We start from the raw sequence: 20395 nt of genomic DNA, 5'->3' as shown, positions 1-20395 counted from the left end.
TTATGTCTTTTTCTGTAGTCTTTTTATTTCTTTTTCTGAATTGATGCAAATGTTCTAAGAAATGAATATGCAACTATGAAGATATTGTGAATTACTGATTATATATGTAGAATGGAATGATATGTTAATGTTTTTGTTCATTTGTTAATTTTTTAATTAATAAATAAATTTAATAAAAAATAACCACACACAAAAAAATAATAATGTATATTCAGATGTTGGGGGTGGTGCGCTATTATGTCAGTTGGGTTGAGTTTATTAATGGTGTTATTTTGGTCTTCCCTATCCTTACTGATTTATGCCTGCTTGTTATATCACCTATTGAGAGAGGTATATTAAACCTACATTATTATTGTGGGGGGAATAAAAGGGAGGGCACATAGAGCCTGGGGACACAAAGAGCCATGTTCCAACTCCAGCTCTTCCTTGGCAAACCTGGGGAGCTGGGGTCTGGTTCTGAAAATATTTTGTTTGTTTTTTTCTCTCCTTTTTTTTTTTTTTACTTTTAACAGCTCATTAGATATAACTGGGAGCATTCTCAGGATCCAGTACTGCCCCAGGCAAGGGTGGAATTACAGCATGTCTGAGAATCACAGTAACTAGTCAGGTGAATGGGGATAATCCCCTAAAGGGTGTACCTTTTCCAAGAAAAGGGGAGCAAGGCACAGCTCAAGTGGCCTCTCCTTCACATTCAGAAACAACCTAAGCCCACTTTCTTTTCTATTTATTTATTTTTTATTATGATCATTCCATTCTACATATATAATCAGTAATTCATAATATCACATAGTTGCATATTCATCATCATGATCATTTCTTAGAACATTTGCATCCATTCAGAAAAAGAAAAAGACAGCAGAAAAAAATTCATACACACCATACCCATTACCCCTCCCTTTCATTGATCACTAGCATTTCAATGTAAATTTATTTTAACATTTGTACCCCCTATTATTTATTTTTATTCCATTTGTTTTACTTGTCTATTGATAGGGTAGATAAAAGGAACATCAGACACAAGGTTTTCACAATCACATTGTGAAAGCTATATCATTATACAATCATCTTCAAGAAACATGGCTACTGGAACATAGCTCTACATTTTCAGGCAGTTCCCTCCAGCCTCTCCATTACATCTTAACTAACAAGGTGATATCTATTTAATGCGTAAGAATAACCTCCAGGATAACTTCTCGACTCTCCTTGGAATCTCTCAGCCATTGACACTTTATTTTGTCTCATTTCACTCTTCCTCCTTTTGGTTGAGAAGGTTTTCTCAATCCCTCGATGCTGAGTCCCAGCTCATTCTAGGATTTCTGTCCCACGTTGCCAGGAAGGTCCACACCCCTGGGAGTCATGTCCCATGTAGACAGGGGGAGGCTAAGCCCACTTTCTACCTCACTCTCTGCTGCAACCACAACACTGGCAGGGAGAGGCTGCTGAGAATTAAAGGCACCACATCACTTTATGCTGATAGGAAGCAGTGGGCGGACAAGTACCACATGCTGGGCAGGACAGGAAAAGCATAGAGTCTAGAAGCTTGATTGGAAAGTCTGACAACCTGCTGGGTCTCACCCTCAGGGAAACTTGATACTGATTACACACTTCTCCTGAGATGTAGGCCTCTCTGGTCTAGGAAAGTCTGACAGGGATTGATCATATCTGAGAAGACCCTTTCTTAAGAAATGTCCCATATAGGCAAGATAAGAATCAGAAAATCAATAGCTGAAAAATTCTGTTCAGTTAAATGGAACCTATGCCACAGGTCTAGAATAAGTTTAACTGAATGCCAAAGAACAGTAGAGAATATGGACAACCAACAAGAAAATCCTAGTTAAAAAAGTGAAAACAACCTCCAGAATAAACTAATTAAGGAAATTAAATATCTAGACACCAGCAAAAAAATAACTAATCATAATAGGAAAATCAAAGATATGGCCCAGTCAAAGGAACAAATCAACTTTTCACATGAGATACAGGAATTGATACAACTACTAAGGATGTTTGAACACACATGCAAAATCACATAAAGAAAATCAAATCAACGATTTGAAGGAAGATAGAGCAAAAGAGATGAAAGATATAAGTAAGACTTCAGATCACCAAGACCATATGCACCCCATGAGCACAGGCCTCTTGCCACTCTGCCACCACCACTACCGGTTTACACCCACCACCACCAAGCTCACCATGATGACATCACTGCACTCCTGGTTAAAAACAGCTCTGAGATGTGCAAGGCCAGCTTCATGGGCAACAGTGCACCCCAGGCCATCTTCCCATCCATCATGGAGTTCCCTCAGCACCAGGGGTGATGGTGGGCATCAGCCAGAAGGACTCCTATGTGGGTGACAAGGGCCAGAGCAAGAGAGGCAACCCGACCCTGAAGTACCCCATCAAGCATGGCATGACCACCTGGAATGATATGGAAACCATCTAGCAACATACCTTCTACAATGAGCTACACGTGGCCCCAGAGAATCACCCGGTACTGCTGACCAAGGGTCCTTTCCACCCAAAGGCCAATCATGAGAAGATGATCAGGTTATGTTTGAGACCTTCAGCACCCCTGTCATGTATATGGCCATCCAGGCTGTGCTGTCCCTGTATGTCCCCAGCCACACCATGAGCATTGTCATGGACTCCAGTGAGGGGTTCACCCACACTGAGCCCACCTACGAGGCTATGCCCTACCCCACACCATCCTGAGTCTGGACCTGGCCAGCCAGGCCTGATGGACTACTTGGAGATCCTCACCAAGTGCAGCAACAGCTTCACCATGGCTGAGCTGGAAACCATGTGTGACATCAAGGAGAAGCTCTGTTCTGTCACCCTGGACTTCGAGCAGAAGATGGCCACTGACATGTTTCTTATCCTCTTCCCTGGAGAACAGCTATGAGCTGCCCAACAGACAGGTCATCACCATTGGCAACAAGGGGTTCCAATATCCTGAGACCCTCTTCCAGCCCTCCTTCCTGGACATGGAATCCTGTGGCATTCAGGAAACCACATTCAACTCCATCATGAATTGTGACCTGTTCATCCACAAGGATCACTACACCAACACGGTGCTGTCTGGCAGGACCACCATGTATACAGGCATCACCAACAGGATGCAGAAGTAGATCACAGTGCTGGTGCCTAACACAATGATGATCAAGAATATCACACACCCACACCCCTCAAGTACAGGTACTCTGTGTGGATTGGTGGCTCCATCCTGGCCTCACTGTTCACCTTCCAGCAGATGTGTATCAGCAAGGAGTACAATGAGTCTGGCCCCTCCATCATCCACCACAAATGCTTCTAGGTGGACTGTTACTTAGTTGTGTTACACCCTTTCTTGACAAAATCTAACTTGCACAGAAAATGAAACAAAATTAGCATGGTTTTATTTGATTAATATATCTATGCACACACACACACACACACACACACACACACATATATATATGTTATTTTGTTTTGTTTTTTGACATTTGACTTAACATTTAAAAACTGGAATGGTGAAGGTGACAGCAGTCGGTTAGAGCAAGCACCCCCAAAGTTCTACAAATTGGCCTAGGACTTTGATTGTACATTGTTTTTTTTTTTAACAGTCACCCCAAATACCATGCTATGAATTGTTACGTGTAGTTCCTGGCCTTCCCAAAAGCTTCCCACTTCTCCCTAAGGAGAATGGCCCAGTCCTCACCCACATTCATACCAGGGAGGGTGACAGCACTGCTTTTGTATAAACTGTATCATCCTAATTTTTTAAAAAAAATTCTGCCTTAACAACACCTTTTATTTTTATTTTAAATTTTCAGCCATCATGGTCCCCACTTTTTGTCCCCTAAATTTACATGTATGAAGGCTTATAGTCTCCCTGGGAGTAGGTCATATTGCATAGGCACCCAGGGCTTCCCTGTACACTGACATGAGACCAGTTCAGTAAAAGTTCACACCTTCAAGAAAAAGAAAAAAAGAAAACACTAGGTGAACACAAAGAAGAATTCAAAAGTTTTAAAAAACAAATGGCAGAACTCATGGGAATGAAAGGCACAACAGAAGAGTTAAAAAAACAAACAAACAAAACACTGGAGACCTACAACAACAGATGTGAAGAAGCAGAAGAAAAGATTAGTGAATGAGAAGACTGAACATCTGAAATCCTACACTGAAAGGAACAGACAGGGAAACACATAGAAAAATATGAGTATGATCTCAGGGAATTGGATGAAGCACATGAATATATGTGTTATGGGTGTCCCAGGAGAAGAGAAGGGGAAAGGAACAGAAAGACTAATGGAGGAAATAATCACTGAAAATTTCCCATATCTTATGAAAGATATGAAATTACAGATCCAAGAAGTACAGTGTACCCCAAACAAAATAGATCCAAATAAACCAATGTGGTAGTTAGAGTCAATTGTCAACTTGGCCAGGTGAAGGCACTTAGTTATGTTACTGTGGGCATGAGCCAATGGTACATGAACCTCATCTGTTGCTGATTTACATCTGCAGTCGGCTAGGAGGCGTGCCTGCTGCAATGAATGACGTTTGACTTAATTGGCTGGTGCTTAAATGAGAGAGCTCAACATAGCACAGCCAAAGCAGCTCAGCATACCTCATCTCAGCACTTGCAGCTCAGCCCAGGCCTTTGGAGATGCAGAAAGAAATCACCCTGGGGAAGGTTGTTGGAACCCAGAGGCCTGGAGAGAAGGCCAGCAGAGACCATCGTGTGCCTTCCCACGCATGGAAAGTTAGCTGCCTTTTCTCTGAAGAACTAACAAAATAAATCCCCTTTTATTAAAAGCCAATCTGTCTCTGGTGTGTTGCATTCTGGCAGCTAGCAAACTAAAACAGCCAAATTCAAGACACTTAGTAATCAGATTGTCAAATGTCAAAGACAAAAAGAGAATCATGAAAACAGCAAGAGAAAAGCAATCCATCACATTCAAGGGAAACTTGTTGAGTCCATGTGTGGATTTCTCAGCAGAAACTATGGAGGCAAGAAGGCAGTGGTATGATATATTTACAATTCTGAAAGAGGAAAACAGCCAACCAAGAATTCTATACCCAGCAAAACTGTCCTTCAAAAAATGAGGTAGAATTTTAAATATTTTCAGACACTCAGAAAAGAGACTGGGCCTACAAGAAATTCCAATGGGAACACTACAGGCAGATAGGAAAAGACAAGAGAGAGGTCTGGAGAAGAGTGTAGAAATGAAGACTATCATTAAAGGTAAAAAGAAAAAAAAATAAGATATGACATATTAAATCCAAAAGATAAAATGGTAGGAGAAAGTACTGCCTTTACAGTATGAACATAAAATGTTAATGGCTTAAATTTCCCAATCAAAAGACATAGACTGGCACAGTGGATTAAAAAGCAGGATCTATATGCTGTCTACAAGAAACTCACTTTAGATGCAAGGACAAAAACAGATTGAAAGTGAAAGGTTGGAAAAAGATATTTCACACAAACAACAACCAGAAAAGAGCAGTAGTAGCTATACTACTATCTGACAAATTAGACTTCAAATGTAAAACAATTAAAGAGACAAAGAAGGACACTATATATTAATAAAAGGAACAACTCATCAAGAAGACAGAACAACCATAAATATTTCTGCACCAAGCCAGACTGCCCTAAAATACATGAGGCAAACACTGACGACACTGAAGAGAGAAGTAGACACCTCTTTACTAATAGTTGGAGACTTCAATACATGGGTCTTCTCAATGGATAGAACATCTAGACAAAAGATTAATAAGGAAACAGATTTTGAATACTATGATAAGTAAACTAGACTTAACACACACTTAACAGAACATTACACTGCACAACAGCAGAATACACATTTTTTTCAAGAGCTCATGGATTATTCTCAAGGATGGACCTAATTCTGGGTCACAAAGCAAGTATCAATGCATTTTAAAAGACTGAAATTATACCAAAATTATGCAAAACACTTTCTTGGATCATAATGGAATGAAGTTGGAAATCAATAATAGGGAGAGGGACAGAAAATTCACAAATATATGGAGGCTAAACAACCAGTGTTTTAAGGTAGGAATTAGAAGAAGAATCAGTAAACATCTTGAGGCAAATGAAAATTAAAATACAACATATCAAAATTTATGGGATGCAGCAAAGGCAGTGCTGAGAGGTAAATTTATTACCCTAAATGGCTATATTTAAAAAAAGAAGAAGAAAGATAAAAAATCAAGGAATTAATTGTTCACCTGGAAGAACTAGAGAAAGAACAGCAAACTAACTCCAAAGTAAATGGAGGACAGAAATAACGAAGATTAAAGCAGAAATAAATGAAATTTAGAATATGAAACAATAGAGAAAAGCAAGAAAACCAGAAGTTGGTTATTTGATAAAATCAATGGATCCTTAGCTAGGCTAACAAAAAAAAAAGAAGAAGAAGAAGAAAGAGAGAGGATGCAAAAAATAAATACAATCAGAAATTGGAAAGGGGACATAACCACTGACCCCGCAGAAATAAAGGAAGTAATGAGAGGATACTATGAGCAACTATATGCTAATAAACTAGATAACGTAGATGAAAAGGACAACTTCCTAGAAAATATTAACAACCAACATTGACTGTAGAAGATATTGACGACCTCAACAAGCAAATCACAAGACATTGTATCGGTCATCAAGAATCGCCCCCCCCCCCCCAAAAAAAAAAGTCCAGGACCAGATGGCTTCACATGTGAACTCTACCAAGCATTCAAAAAAGAATTAGTTTGTGAGACATGCAACTAGGTGAATGAACCTTAAGGACTGTATGTTGAATGAAATGGCAGAAACAAAAAGACTAATATTATCATGCCTCACTCATACAGACTAACTATAATGTTCAAACTGAAAGAATTGAAGTTAAGAGGATGGATTATGGGCGGGCCACGGTGGCTCAGCAGGCAAGAATGTTTGCCTGGAATGCCAGAGGGCCCGGGTTCAATTCCCAGTGCCTGCCCATGTATAAAAAAAAAAGATGGATTATCAAGTTGGGGCCTTTTGAAAAGGTTCCTAGATTGTGAGCTCTTACAGCAGTCACATACATTCAGGAGTTGTAACTGTTATTTCTAAATTCTGAGACACTGAGCTGTTTGGACAGAACCTGGTCATTCCCAGAAACTTCGAGTATCTGTGTGGCACCTGAGACTTAGAGTTTGGGCTCTGAAGCCGTGAAAGTCAGCATTACCCTATACAGGAACTGTTTAAAAGTTGAAAGAATGATCAGACTTCAACTAGAGATATGAACGAAGCTGATCTGGATAGGATTAAGGTAAATTAGATTACAGGGTTAAGGATGATATGGTCCATATTTTAAAACTTCAACTTCTGTGTGAAACCAGAAGGAGAAATGTTTATTTGGTGCAAAATTTATATTTTAGGTAGCACATTACCTAATTTAACTTGTATGGTCAGTTTAGTTGAACACTGTAAGTATATGGACTCTTACATGGGCAGGCACCAGGAATCGAACCTGGGTCCTCTGGCATGGCAGGCAAGCCTTCTTGCCTGCTGAGCCACCGTGGCCTGCCCAGTATATGGACTCTTGATTAGGGTGTGAGATCTTGTTGGTTTGTCCAGGTTAGTGTAATGTCCTAATACATCTCAGAATAATTTGAGCAGAGAATAAAAAAGTATTTGAAAAGTTCCCTTGGGGAACTGGGGAGAAAGGAGGAAATATTCTACTTCCCCATTTGGGGAATTCCTGATATTCTTGCAGACAGTAGGTACAACCAATTCAATAGGTTGAGCCCTCAATCTTAGACTTCATTCCTATGAAACTTACTCCTGCAAAGGAGAAATTAAGCCTCTTTATAATTATGCCCTGGTCACCCTCAGAGAACCTCTTTTGTTGCTCAGATGTGGCCTTTTTTTCTAAGCCAACTTGGCAGGTTAACTCACTGCCCTCCCTCTTTGGGACATGACTCCCAGGCATGTAAATCTCCCTGGCAACATGGGACCTGGCATCATGGACTTGAGAAAGAGTTCTTGACCAAAAGGAGGAAGAGAGAAATGAGACGAAGTAAAGTTTCAATGGCTGAGATTTCAGACAGAGTTGATCTCCAAGATGGCAGGCAAGAACTCTGCCTGCTGAGCCACCATGGCCGGCCCTAGATATCCCTATTTAGATTATGGCGCATTAGAGTGACTGGAGCTAAGTAGCTGAAACCAGCTAAGTAGTTGAGCTGTGTTCCAGTAGCCTTGATTCTTGAAGACGACTGCATAACGATATAGTTTTTACAATGTGACCATGTGATTATGAAAACCATGTGTCTTAGGCTCCTTTTATCCAGGGTATGAACAGATGAATAAAAAAATAAGGATAAAAAATAAAATAATAGGGGGCAATAAAGTGTTAAAAAATGGATAGACTGCAATACTAGTGGTCAATAAGAGGGAGGGGGTAAGGGTATGAGATATGGCAAATTACGTTGATAGTACTACTATATATATATATATATAGAATTGCACTTCACCTCTGGTTTTCCTTCCCCAAACCCGTAAGTCCAATCTAATGATTAAAACATCAGACAAATCCTAGATGAGAGAGATTCCATAAAATACCTAGTCAGTACTTCTCAAAACTATCTAAGTCATCAAAAGCAAGGGAAGTCTGAGAAACTGTCACAGAGAAGTGGAGCCTAAGGAGACGTGTTGATTAAATGTAATGTGGGATCCTGGATGGGATGCTAGAACAGAGAAAGGACATTAGATTAAAAATAAGGAAATCTGAATAAAGTATGGACTTTAATAATGTAAAAAAAAAAAAGTTAAAAGACTCACAGTTCACGCCTTACATTTTGATGGAGGGGTCAGTTGTGTCCCAAGAAAGACACTAAAACCAAACACACACACGCGCGCGCCTTTCTAAGTTGACGCATTTGACCGAGCCTGTTCTTGAGTGGTCCTTCCCTTTAGAACGCTCCCGTTTTCCCCTGCCAAATGTTTTCTGATGCGTCAGCTGTCATCCCCTCCAGGAAGTCTCGTTCGGGCGCGTCCGCTAGGCTCCCTAATCATGTACTTCATGTTTCTGTAGTCACCATCTGGCAGCATTTTTGCCTACTCGAAAGTGAGAACCCAGATCCTCCAACCTCGTCCAACACTGAGCCCCTCCTCGAGTTCAGTGTGCCCTTAAAAACTTCCGGCATTGGGCGAGGCCTCGGAACTTTCCTGAGCTCTCAAAGGTCCAGATTCCATGCTGGTGGGTGGAGCCAACTGACTTTGCCGCACTCTCATTGGCTCACGTTCCTCCATGAAAGCTACGCTCCCTGTCTTTGCTGCGCCTCGATAGGTCCAAGTTCTTCCGTCAGTTAGTCTTTTCAGCCCCCTCATTCTCCGGGTGTGGCCCGGTTCTCATTTGCCCACGTTCCGGGTCCGCGTAGAGGGAAAGGTGGGCCCCCTTTGGCGTCTTGACGTTGTCTACCAGCGCCCGTCGCTTTCGTATACGTCATCCCCGAGCGCCCATCCTTACGCAACCAGAGAGTACACAGCGAACCGCCGGCGGCCGCGGAGCGGCGAGCCTGCGCCGAGGCGGTAGTAGCAGCGACAGCGACTGCAACAGCGATGGCCGGGGCGGGGCCAGCCCCGGGACTCCCGGGGGCAGGAGGACCCATGGTCCCGGTCTCAGGCGCCGGCATCCCGGGCAAGAGCGGCGAAGAACGCCTAAAGGAGATGGAGGCGGAGATGGCCCTGTAAGGCCTGCAACAGGGCGCGATAAAAGCTGTTCCAGAGTCAGAACCGCTGACCCCTGGAGCCTCTAGGCGCCGATAGGCCCGGAATATGGCTCTTTCCTCGGAAACTGGGACTTCGAGATTGTGGGAGCGGGGTTGGGGGAGAAGTAGGCAGAGGTGAAGGCGCTGTCATGATACATACCCAGCGTTCCAGAATTCGTGTGAGGCCTTGAACTATGGTGTCTGTCCTGCTCCCCCAGGTTTGAACAGGAAGTTTTGGGGGCTCCGGTAACTGGGATCCCGGCTGGTGTGCCTGCGATGCCCACGGTCCCCACGGTAGAAGCAATGCAAGTTCCAGCAGCTCCTGTAATCCGCCCGATTATCGCAACCAACACTTACCAGCAGGTATGGCTGAGCTACAGCATATAAATCAGGCAGCACTAATGCCTAGCCCACAGTAGTTAGCTAGCTCTTAATTATCATGACAAGTATATTTTTTATGTGCCAAACAATGTACTAAGTGCTGAAGACAGTACTGACTGAGACAGACAATAGTTCAGCCCTTGGGGAACTTATGTTCTATAGCATACTGTTCAGTAGAACTTTCTGCAATGACGGAAATGTTCTATGTCTATTTAAAATTTACATTTAAGTTAAATTTTCCTCAGATGCATTAGTTGCATTTGGAGTATTCCAGACCTGGCTAATGTAATGAGTGGAGTGACAGATACTATTAAAAAAGAAAACAAATGAATGACTTGTTCATTCCATCAACACATAATTTTCAGGTGCCTCTTATGCTCCTGTGTTCCCTGAACAAAACAGAAAAGCAATCACTGTCTTTTTGGAGTTTACATTTTACTAAGAAGAGACTTACCAGCATAGTCAGGGAAAGCCTTTCTCAGAAGGTGACATATTAGCAATGATATAAAGAAGGTGAGGGAAAGAATAATGCAGATACTTGGGAGATGAGCATTCTCAGCAGAGAGAACGACCAGGGCAAGAGCCCTGAGGCAGGTACCTACCTGGCATGCTGAAGGAATAGCAAAGAGGGATTCTGACTGGAGTGGAGTGAGCAGGGAGGAAGAGAGAGGAGATAAGGACAGATGGGTGATAGAGGGCAGATCTAATAGGGCTTTCTGAGCCACATTAAGGACCTTAGCTTTTACTCTGAGTTGGGCAGCCATTAGAGCATTTTAGGTAGAGGAATGATATGGTCTAATTTAGATGTTAACCGGGTCACACTGGCTGGGTTTGGAGAATAGACTGTAAAAATAATAATGGCCTGGACCAGGAAGGTAGCATGGGAGATGAAGAAAATGGGGTGGACATAACTTCGCAAAGAGCTAAATGCTAAGGGAAAGATGAAACAGGGTAGAAAGAAGTTGCTTCTGGGAGGTGGTATGAAACAGCTTTAGCTAGTGACATCTCAAAGACCTCCTGGAGAAGTGACAAATTTTAGCTGAGACCCTTTGCTTGTGTATACTCAGTTTGATGTAAAGTTCTGCCCTGCTCTCTATTAGATCAAACTTGGTAATTAGATCTAACCCTGTTACACTTTTGTTATTTTTATCTGATGATAACTGAGAAATTTTAGCATTTCTCACTCTGCACTCTGCTGGTTATATAACCAGCCCCATGTAAAGTGCCAAAAATGAAACCCTTAGTCTACCAAGTTGAACCAGCCAAAGCACATTTGGGAATCTGAGCCAGCCCCTCATCCTGACCTCCTCTCCAACAGGTCCAGCAAACTCTGGAGGCCCGGGCAGCTGCTGCAGCCACAGTGGTTCCTCCCATGGTGGGCCCTCCTTTTGTAGGTCCAGGTAAGTAAGGAGTTAGGGATAACGGTGAGGGCAGTATCAGGAATATTAGAAAAAGGGGTTGTCTTCCACCACTCCTCTCTCCCTTCCCAACAGTTGGCTTTGGCCCTGGTGATCGGAGTCACCTGGATAGTCCAGAAGCTCGAGAAGCCATGTTTCTGCGGCGAGCAGGTAAGTCTGGGCCTACAGACCCCACATTTATCCAGACACCACAAAAACATCTCTGGGTTTGCCAGGTACTCTTGTTTAGCCTGCTTCAGTCTCTTGCCTAAATCTTCAGTCTTCCTGCTCTAAATCAAGTTCTCCATTTTACCCCCATCCTGATGTTATCAGCTTCCTAAAACACAAACCTGATCGTGTCACTTCTCTGATTATTTTAAGTTAGTTTGGCCTTTGTGGCGCTTAACCTGATCATTGCAAACTGCCCCCACCCCCAGCTGTCACTCCTAATCACTGCTTTTAGCCATGTTTCTCCATAACATGTGTCACATTCTAATAAGCATATGATTTACTTACTTATTTGGTTTTTCTTCTTTTGCCACCTTTAAAACATAAGCTCCATGAGGGTCAGGGGTCTTGTCACCTGTCACATAGTAAGCATTACACACTGTCTGTTGATGGGATGAACAAACTATTAAACAAGTGCCAAGCTCCTCACCTAGCATCCAGAGCCATATACACCCTCACCCCTGGCAGGGAGATATCCCTACACTCTCCCCTGGAGTCCCAAATATTGCTGAGGTGTGCCAGCAGTGCTCCCATTGAGGTCTTTACACACTATCTCCCTTACTCACTGTCACTCAGCTCTAATCTTCAAATCTGTTCTCTCTCCAGGCCATTCTTACCTTTTGTTATTGCGGTAACCTTTATATACCCGGCCAGTTTCTGTGCCTTTACTTTTCTGTGTGTCTGAAGAAAATGTGTATACTCAGTTTGATGTAAAGTTCTGCCATGCTCTCTATTAGATCAAACTTGGTAATTAGATCTAACCCTGTTACACTTTTGTTATTTTTATCTGATGATAACAGAAATTTTAGCATTTCTCTCTCTGCACTATGGTTTTGATCAAAATGTAAAACTGACCCAGTCATCCTTCCCAACTTCCATTTCTGCTGTGGCTCCCCAATGCCATCAGAGGACATCCATGTGCTCGGCAAACAAGGCCTTGCTTGGGCGCCTGCTGTCCTCCCTATCCTTATAAGGCACTATAAACTCCCACCCACCCCACCCCACTTAGTCTCTTAAAGACACACTAAACCAAAAAGGAGAAAGGTTTGTTCACAAATACTTTCTCTGCCTGTAATATTTAACTCACTCTTTGCCTGATCAGCTCCTCGTCCATTTGTTCTCACTAATAGGTCTCTCTCTACAAAACCTTCTCTCATCCTCTGACCAGCCCTCATCCTACCTTTGGTCCCTTATTGCTGTCACTCTCTGATGATGGGTCTCTTCCCCCCTTCCCTGAACTGAAAGCCCGTGTTCTAGAGGCATGTTCTTAGCATTGCCCAGCCTGAGGCCCAGCCCAGAAGAGATCTTCGATTGTAAATTTTTGCTGAATGAACAAACAAAAAGACCCCTCACTTCTCCAAGAAGGCTCCCCAGGCTCTTCTCCAGGATTTTTCGGATGCTGAAAGAACCACTCCCAGCTCACCCCCAATGCCCCGGTCCCCCATGACATGCACCCCCATCTCTCTCTCCCACAGCCGTGGCCCCCCAGAGGGCCCCTATCCTGCGGCCGGCCTTCGTCCCCCATGTGCTGCAGAGAGCAGGTGAGGGGGCCAGGGTCATCATCCCTGCCACAAACCCCACCCCAATTCCTCCAACTCTCCCACTAACACCCTGACAGATTCTGCTCTCTCTTCTGCAGCAGGTGGTCCCCGCCCTATGGCCCTTCGGCCTCCTCATCAGGCCCTTGTGGGACCCCCTCTGCCCGGGCCTCCTGGACCACCCATGATGCTGCCACCAATGGCTCGGGCCCCGGGACCCCCTCTGGGAGCTATGGCAGCTCTGAGGCCTCCTCTGGTGAGCGTGGATAGGGATCTGATGGCTGGAGGTGTAGTGGGTATAAAGACCCTCAGTCTTGGTCCACTGGGTTCTGTCTTTCTCTCCTGGCTGTTCATGTCCCTATCTTCTTATTCACTGATTTTGTTTCTGTAGTGTCACTGTTTCTTTCTGCCTCAGTCTTTCTCAGTTTCTCCCTGTGGCTGAATCTTTCTGCTTTTGTTTTCAGTTTTCTTTTTTTGGTAGAGAGTATAGAGAGAAACTGCTATGGGTGTATTTCTGGTTTTTTTTATTGTCCTCTCCCTGGTTTTCTGTCTTGATCTCTCTTTGTCTCTTCTCAGTGTCTGTCCCTCTGTGCCCTCACGGTGTCTATTTCTTCTGTTTTTGTCTCAATTTCTGTCTCTTGAATATCTGTACTCTTTCTCTGTCCAGGTTCCTCTTGATTGCTCTCTGGTCCTTGCTGTGTTATATGTGAGAGTGGTGGAAGCAAAGTCTGAGCCTGTGATCTGACCCCTCATGCCCTCCCCTTGCCCACAGGAGGAGCCAGCAGCCCCCAGAGAGTTGGGCCTGAGCCTGGGCCTGGGCCTGAAAGAGAAGGAAGAGGCAGTGGTGGCAGTTGCAGCGGCAGCAGCTGGGCTGGAGGAGGCCAGTGCAGCAGTGGCTGTAGGGGCAGGAGGTGCCCCAACTGGCCCTGCAGTCATTGGGCCCAGCCTCCCACTGGCCCTAGCCATGCCATTGCCTGAACCTGAGCCCCTGCCCCTCCCACTGGAGGTCGTACGTGGCCTACTGCCCCCACTGCGCATTCCTGAGCTCCTATCCCTGCGTCCGCGGCCCCGGCCTCCTCGGCCTGAGCCACCTCCTGGCCTCATGGCTCTTGAGGTAAGCAAGGAATATGGCAGTGAGGGAACAGGAGGGACTGAGTGAGCAGGCAGAAGTTCATGAGCTTCCACACATACAACTACATGTAGTCCTCTATCCGTGGGGGTAGGAGGGACCCAGGGGGTTGGAGAGGCTGGGGTGGGGTGGGAAGAAGATAGGAGGAAACAGACACACTCCACACCCAAACACACATCCAGTCCTGTAACTATGAAGGCAGGAGGGCTAGGGGGGAAAAGGAGGGTGACAGAGCCTGAAGAGGGGTAGGTGGATCCAGAAGACTTTGAGTCCCTCTGCTCCCAAACATATCCCATACTCTTCCTGCTGCAGGTCCCAGAACCCCTGGGTGAGGACAAGAAGAAAGGGAAGCCAGAAAAACTGAAACGCTGCATTCGCACAGCAGCTGGCAGCAGCTGGGAGGACCCCAGTCTGCTGGAGTGGGATGCAGGTAAATAGACTGAAGTGCAGGGTAAGGCATTGCTCAGCCAAGGCCCCTGTGGGGCAGTGAATCACATAACTCTGCACCTCCCTAGAGGGCAGGTTTTGTCAGTCAAGCTCATGGATGCTCTGAGGGTAGGTTCTCACTGAGCCAGTGGCCAGAACTCGGTAGAGGTGATTGGCACTTACAGGGCTTTCTAGCCCCATTTAACTCACTAGGGGATTGGCTTGCTAAAGGTCAGAGAGCATTTTTTTCTCCCAACTTCTTATGAAAAATTTCAAACACAGAAAATTTGAATTGTACAGAGAACAGACATATATCTACCACCTAGAACTGGCAATTAATGTTCTAGCATATTTGCTTTACCTTTTATGTGTATGTATATATTTTTTGTTCTTTGCTTATTCTTTTGAAGCAAGTGGTAAACATCATAACATTTCACCCCTAGATATCTCAGAGTTCATCTCCTAAGAATTGAGACATTCTCTTTCATGTCGTAATACAATCAGCACATCTAAGAAAATTAGCAATAACTTCATGCCATCTCATGTTCAGTTCATATTCAGATTTCCCAGTTGTCCTATAACTGTCCATTCTAGCTGTTTTATCCCTGAATCAAGATCCAGCTAAGATTAAGGTGTTACATTTGGTTTTATGTCTCTAGATTATCATTTAATGTAGAAAGGTCTCCCTCCACCTCTTGTGTATAATACTTTTTTGAAGCATCCAGGCCCATTCTCTTAAAGGAGGTCCCATCCTCTAATTTCATCAGATTGTTTCCTCCTGAGGTGGTATAACCAGTTCTCAGAGAACAACCTTAATCACCACAGAAACCATGGGGCAGCCAGAATGGTGTCCAAGGAAGGAAATGGACCTACTACTCATCCCTGTCCATGGCCTCTGCCTCCTCTCCTGGCATCATCTCTTTGCCCCAGGCCAGGGCCATGGCAGTCTCAGCCCAGGAGTAACCAGTATAAGCCCTAGATCCTCTTTTTGTGACCTGGGGCAAGTCACTTAGCCTTTAAGCGTCATTTCCTCACTTTGCTCAAAAGGCATGATAGTATCTGTCTCCTGGTGGTTAGGGATTCATTGAGATTGAGCATGTTCAGGACAGGCCCAGGCCTGCCAAGAGGACCTGCCCAGAATTAGCAACTGAGACCACTCTTGGCAAAGGGTCAGGCAGTGCATTCAGGTTTTAGGAACTCAAGAGGAAATTAGAATGAGTTTTGCAGATGAAACAGAGCTGAGAGAAAATTAAGCCTGTGGTGCTGAGGTGCCAGGGTGGGACCAGGTGGGTGTCTGGGACCCCCATGGGTTGGTGTCCAGGAGATGAAATGATCCTGGGGACTTAGAGTCCAGGACTAGGAACAGAAGCAGGGATCCAGCATGGGAATGTGTCAGATGGCCCTGGGGGTGGGGAAGGGAAGTCCATTCAAGTTAAAAGAGAAACCTCAAGCAAGGTAACTGACTTCCTGTTCTGACTCAGTTGCTTCCTGGTCATTTAACTTTGGGCAGGTGACTTCACCTCTCTGTATCTTCATGTAAAAGGAAAGGCCAAAAAAAAAGGAAGGCCAGAAATGTTCTAACTCCCAGAGTACTTAGCGGAGAGTCTGGCACAGGGTTAATGTTACTCAGGTATTGGTTGTTATTACTAAGTGGATGCTAGGCAAAGGCTGCTGGAGACCCAGAGGGAAGAGGGCTTGGGGGCTGCCTCCAGAGAAGATAGGGGTCATTCAAATAAGGCACATACTGAGCAAAGTCAGGACTGGCAGGGCCAGGAATCTGCATTCTCTGACTTTTCTCTTCCAACCCCAGATGACTTCCGGATTTTCTGTGGGGACCTGGGCAATGAGGTGAACGATGACATCTTGGCACGTGCCTTCAGCCGCTTCCCATCCTTCCTTAAGGCAAAAGTGATCCGTGACAAGCGTACAGGCAAGACCAAGGGCTATGGCTTTGTCAGCTTTAAGGACCCCAGTGACTATGTGCGTGCCATGCGTGAGATGAATGGTGAGTGAGGTCTCCCCTGGGGCAGCTAGGTGGCAGGCATCTGGCCTATGCCTGATGCCCCAAGCCTGACCATGAGCGCTCCAATCCCACAGGGAAATATGTGGGCTCACGCCCCATCAAGCTGCGGAAGAGCATGTGGAAAGACCGGAACTTGGATGTGGTGCGCAAGAAGCAGAAGGAGAAGAAGAAGTTGGGCCTGAGATAGGGTCTGTGGCCAGGCACCCGCTTACCCGGCTGGGCGCTGGCTCCTTCCCACAGTTCTTTTTGGAAAACCCCAAGTCTCTACCCTCCCCCCCCCACTTGCCCTAGAACAAGTTTCAATAAATTTATGTTCATTTCCATCCCCAAGGCTGGGTCACTGCCTGCAAGCACTCTGTGGGAAGTGGAGCTTGTATCCTTCATCTGGGAATGGTAGAGAGCCTTGAAGTTTAACCCAGACAAAAGATGGGCATATTTGAACCCCTACTATGTGCCCCTGACATATTCTTGAAACCTCACACACACACACTTGTGCTGACCTTTCCACAGAGGAGGAAGTGGAGGTTTATGGCAAGTTCGCAGCCTAGCCGAAGTTCAGATCCATGTTTTTCTGACTCCAGCCTGTGCTCTCAGTACCAAGGTATGGGGTTTTCTGGGTTCTGCCCTTCTGGAGTTCACTGCCTTCTCGGTTTTCATCCATTCAGCAGATTCTCACCGAGGCCCTGGACAGTGTTAGGGACAAAACAGTGACCGAGACACAGTCCCAGGCCCTGCACCCTGGGAGCACATGGTCGGTGGCAGGAGATAGGCCGGTTGCCAGTAACAGACCAGAAGGGTCAGAGCTGGAATGGGGGAGCCCACGGTTCTGTCATTGCTCAGAGGAGGGCGCCTAATGTCACCTCATCCTCTTCCTGTCATTCTGTCTCCCCCAACTTTGTCTTTCTTTCCCAGTCTCTGCAGTTCTCACTCCTGGGTCTCTGAGACTGTTTTCCAGTTTCCTCAAACCCCAGCAAACCTCTTGCTTTATATCTCTGGATCTCTCTGAGTGTCCCGCTGTTTCTTACCTCTTTCTAAGCTTCTCTGTCTCCAAATCTGTATTCTCTCTCTCTACATCTCCATATTTCTTACCTCTCTTTTCCAGCTGCAAGCTTGTCTCTGCCTCTCTGAAAAGATGACCATGCAAGGCCTTGAAGAGCCTAGACTTTACCCTGGAGGCAACAGCAAGCCTTGGGAAACTGAGGCAAATACAGATTTGCACTTTAGAAAGAGCCCTAAGACAGTATACTGTGGGCTGGAAGCCTGGGAGGCTGGGACACAGATCCGCCAGAGAAGGGAGATTGCTTGGTTTCAGGAGAGTTGGGGAGTCAGGGGATGAGGGTCTCCCCTGGACATAGTTATCAGAACCCTGCATGGAGAGGAGGCAAATTGGGAAAGACTGGGGGGAGCTGGAGGGGGGTGACATCAAGGCCTCTCAGGAAGGTCACCCAGGATTGTTCTCATGTTCCCTCTATTCCTGTCTTTCCCCCTTACTGCCCCACTCTCTGACGTCACATTTTCCAGTCTGGCCTGAGGGTCAAAGGGGTGAAGACCTCCCTTCTCTGCAGGAAGTGCCCTGCAGCTCTCTCCCACCTGGGCTGGACCACCCAGCTTCAGGACTCTCAAAACACACACAAACACATGCCCTTTACTAGTTTCCCTCCCCTCAACCCTCTCCCACCCACCTGGGCACAAGGGAAGAGATTGCAAGAGGATGGTTCCAGAAAGGAGGGTTTTAAATGTGTGCATGGGAGGCGGGAGTCCTCCAGGGAAAAAGGAGGGAAGAAAGTGGGGGTGGGGTAGGACTTAAAAACAAGGGCAGAAATGGAGGGGATGTAGCAGGCAGGGCTAGAGAGATGGGGAGGGAGACAGGGAGACTCAGAGGCAGAAAAGCTGAAGAAATAATTGGTCAGAGACAGTACAATGGGAAGAGAGGGAGAGAGAGAGACAGAGGAAGATAAGAAGAGGGAGATAAGGAGAACAACGGGAACACTTAGACCCAGGGAGATGGGGAGGGACCGGCTGCTCAGATGGGAAGAGACAGACTTGTCAGATAGACTGGATGACAAGGCCTCACTGGAGTCATGCCTGGTACAACAGAGACCCATGGCTGAGGGTAACGGCCCAGGGAGAGAAATGGAGAGACAGATAGGGGAGAGACCAGCTTCAGGGAGAGAAGGCGAGGGGCAGGGCAGGCCAGGATTCCCTTCAGGCCCCTGGAGTTGGGTGGATGGAGGGACCAGTGATGCAGAGGGTTCTGTGATCACCCTCCTGTGGGTATCCCAGCCACATCCTCAGTGTGATGCTGACAAGTGGCATCCCCCCCCAGGGTTCAGTTTCTCTTCTGTAAAATGAGTGGAAAGGCAGTGTTCAACCCCCACTCCCTCAATCCTTTCCCCACCCACTCCTTCCCTCCATCTCACCCCCAGCCTAGCAGGTGTTCCTAGAGAAGGTGGTGAGCATAGAAGCTGCCATATGGCAATAATTATTAAGATGAAATGAGAATGGCAAGTGGTTAACAATCACAGCTGGGTGAATATTGGAAAATGTCCATAATAAAGAGATTATTTTTAATGATAAATATTTACTTTTAATACAGAATGATGGATAAAAGTGAGATTTAGCAAATAAAAATACAGGATGCCCAGTTAAATCTGAATTTCAGACTGAATGATTTTTTAATATACGTATGCCCTAAATATTGCATGGCTGAATGTATATGCTGCATATATGCATGTGTTTTGTTTTTTGTTGAATCATTAAAAGCAAGTTACAGACATCACATTTCTCCCCTAAATTCATCTAATAGAGATATCTTTAATATCACAATACTAAAAAATTTAATAATCCAATGATATCTCATATTCAATTCATGCTCAAATTTTCCCAGTTGTCTCAAACTGTTAAGTGGGAGGAAGCCTGCCTCAGCCTACCCCTTCATTAAATGGGATAAGAATAGTACCTACTTTGTAAGAGGATTAAATGAAGGCACATAGCTCAGTTGGTGGCTCTCAATGAGCCCTCAATAAATGTTAGTTATTACAGTTATTAATTTGTTTCTATTGTTTATGTTATTTTTGTTATTATGATTGACACTCTTAGGCAGCAGCCCCAGAACGTCCTCCTCTACGCCCTTGGAAGGGAAGAATTCGGACCTGATGAGGGATCTCCGGGCGGCCTCCCCCATCTCACCTCCCCACAGACACCGGCCCCTCTCCCACAATCACCCCTGCGGATTGTGACGTAGGCCGGCTGGGGGTCTGGCCGGAAATCCCGCTTCCTGTTGCAGATAAGCTCCGCACAACCCAGCAGACCCCAGACCCTCCTCCCACCCTCCATGTCACAGGATCAAGTCCCTAAGACGGAGGACCTGTCCACCAAGCCCCCCGTCCCACCCCCATCACCCATACCCCCGCCCCCACCCCATCTGGTCCAGGCTACCACTCCCCAAGACGCTGGCCAGGCCCAAACCACCCCTGCTGCAGGACAGCCCCAGCAACCCAGGGGCGGGCACCAAGCCCTAAGGCGGGGCACCTGCGGCTCGGCC

General features: G+C 45.6%; 1 protein-coding gene and 1 pseudogene across 4 annotated transcripts; both read left to right on the top strand.

Annotated features, from left to right (window-relative positions):
* Positions 1–2198: 2198 nt before the first annotated feature.
* LOC143659295 (actin, cytoplasmic 2 pseudogene) lies at positions 2199–3368 on the top strand (annotated as a pseudogene).
* A 5975-nt stretch (positions 3369–9343) lies between these two features.
* Positions 9344–19973, top strand: RBM42 (RNA binding motif protein 42). Of its 4 annotated transcripts, XR_013163488.1 has the most exons (12): positions 9344–9708; positions 9948–10092; positions 11429–11510; positions 11604–11678; positions 13211–13276; positions 13354–13529; positions 14046–14387; positions 14715–14832; positions 16639–16833; positions 16926–17039; positions 17362–17452; positions 19951–19973. XR_013163488.1 is itself a non-coding variant. In XM_077132096.1 (10 exons), the coding sequence occupies exons 1-10, from the start codon at positions 9581–9583 to the stop codon at positions 17036–17038; spliced, it is 1419 nt and encodes a 472-aa protein (XP_076988211.1). In that variant the 5' UTR covers positions 9344–9580; the 3' UTR covers positions 17039–17174. The 4 variants fall into 4 exon arrangements, 3 of the variants coding, with proteins under 3 accessions (XP_076988211.1, XP_076988210.1, XP_076988212.1); XM_077132096.1 differs by lacking the exons at positions 17362–17452; positions 19951–19973 and having other exon boundaries at positions 13375–13529; positions 16926–17174; XM_077132095.1 differs by lacking the exons at positions 17362–17452; positions 19951–19973 and having other exon boundaries at positions 16926–17174.
* The last annotated feature ends 422 nt before the right edge of the window (positions 19974–20395 follow it).

Source organism: Tamandua tetradactyla, chromosome 16 (genome assembly GCF_023851605.1).
Source record: "Tamandua tetradactyla isolate mTamTet1 chromosome 16, mTamTet1.pri, whole genome shotgun sequence".
In the NCBI taxonomy this organism is placed as follows: domain Eukaryota; kingdom Metazoa; phylum Chordata; class Mammalia; order Pilosa; family Myrmecophagidae; genus Tamandua; species Tamandua tetradactyla.
This window is presented reverse-complemented; position numbering and strand designations above follow the sequence as displayed.

What these genes read in the sequence shown, in the direction of transcription:
- RBM42 (XM_077132095.1), top strand. Translation starts at nt 9,581, where the DNA reads ATGGCCGGGGCGGGGCCAGCCCCGGGACTCCCGGGGGCAGGAGGACCC. An exon ending in ATGGAGGCGGAGATGGCCCT is followed by an intron (nt 9,709 to 9,947) that starts GTAAGGCCTGCA and finishes CTGCTCCCCCAG; the next exon opens with GTTTGAACAGGAAGTTTTGG. An exon ending in CCATGTGCTGCAGAGAGCAG is followed by an intron (nt 13,277 to 13,353) that starts GTGAGGGGGCCA and finishes ACACCCTGACAG; the next exon opens with ATTCTGCTCTCTCTTCTGCA.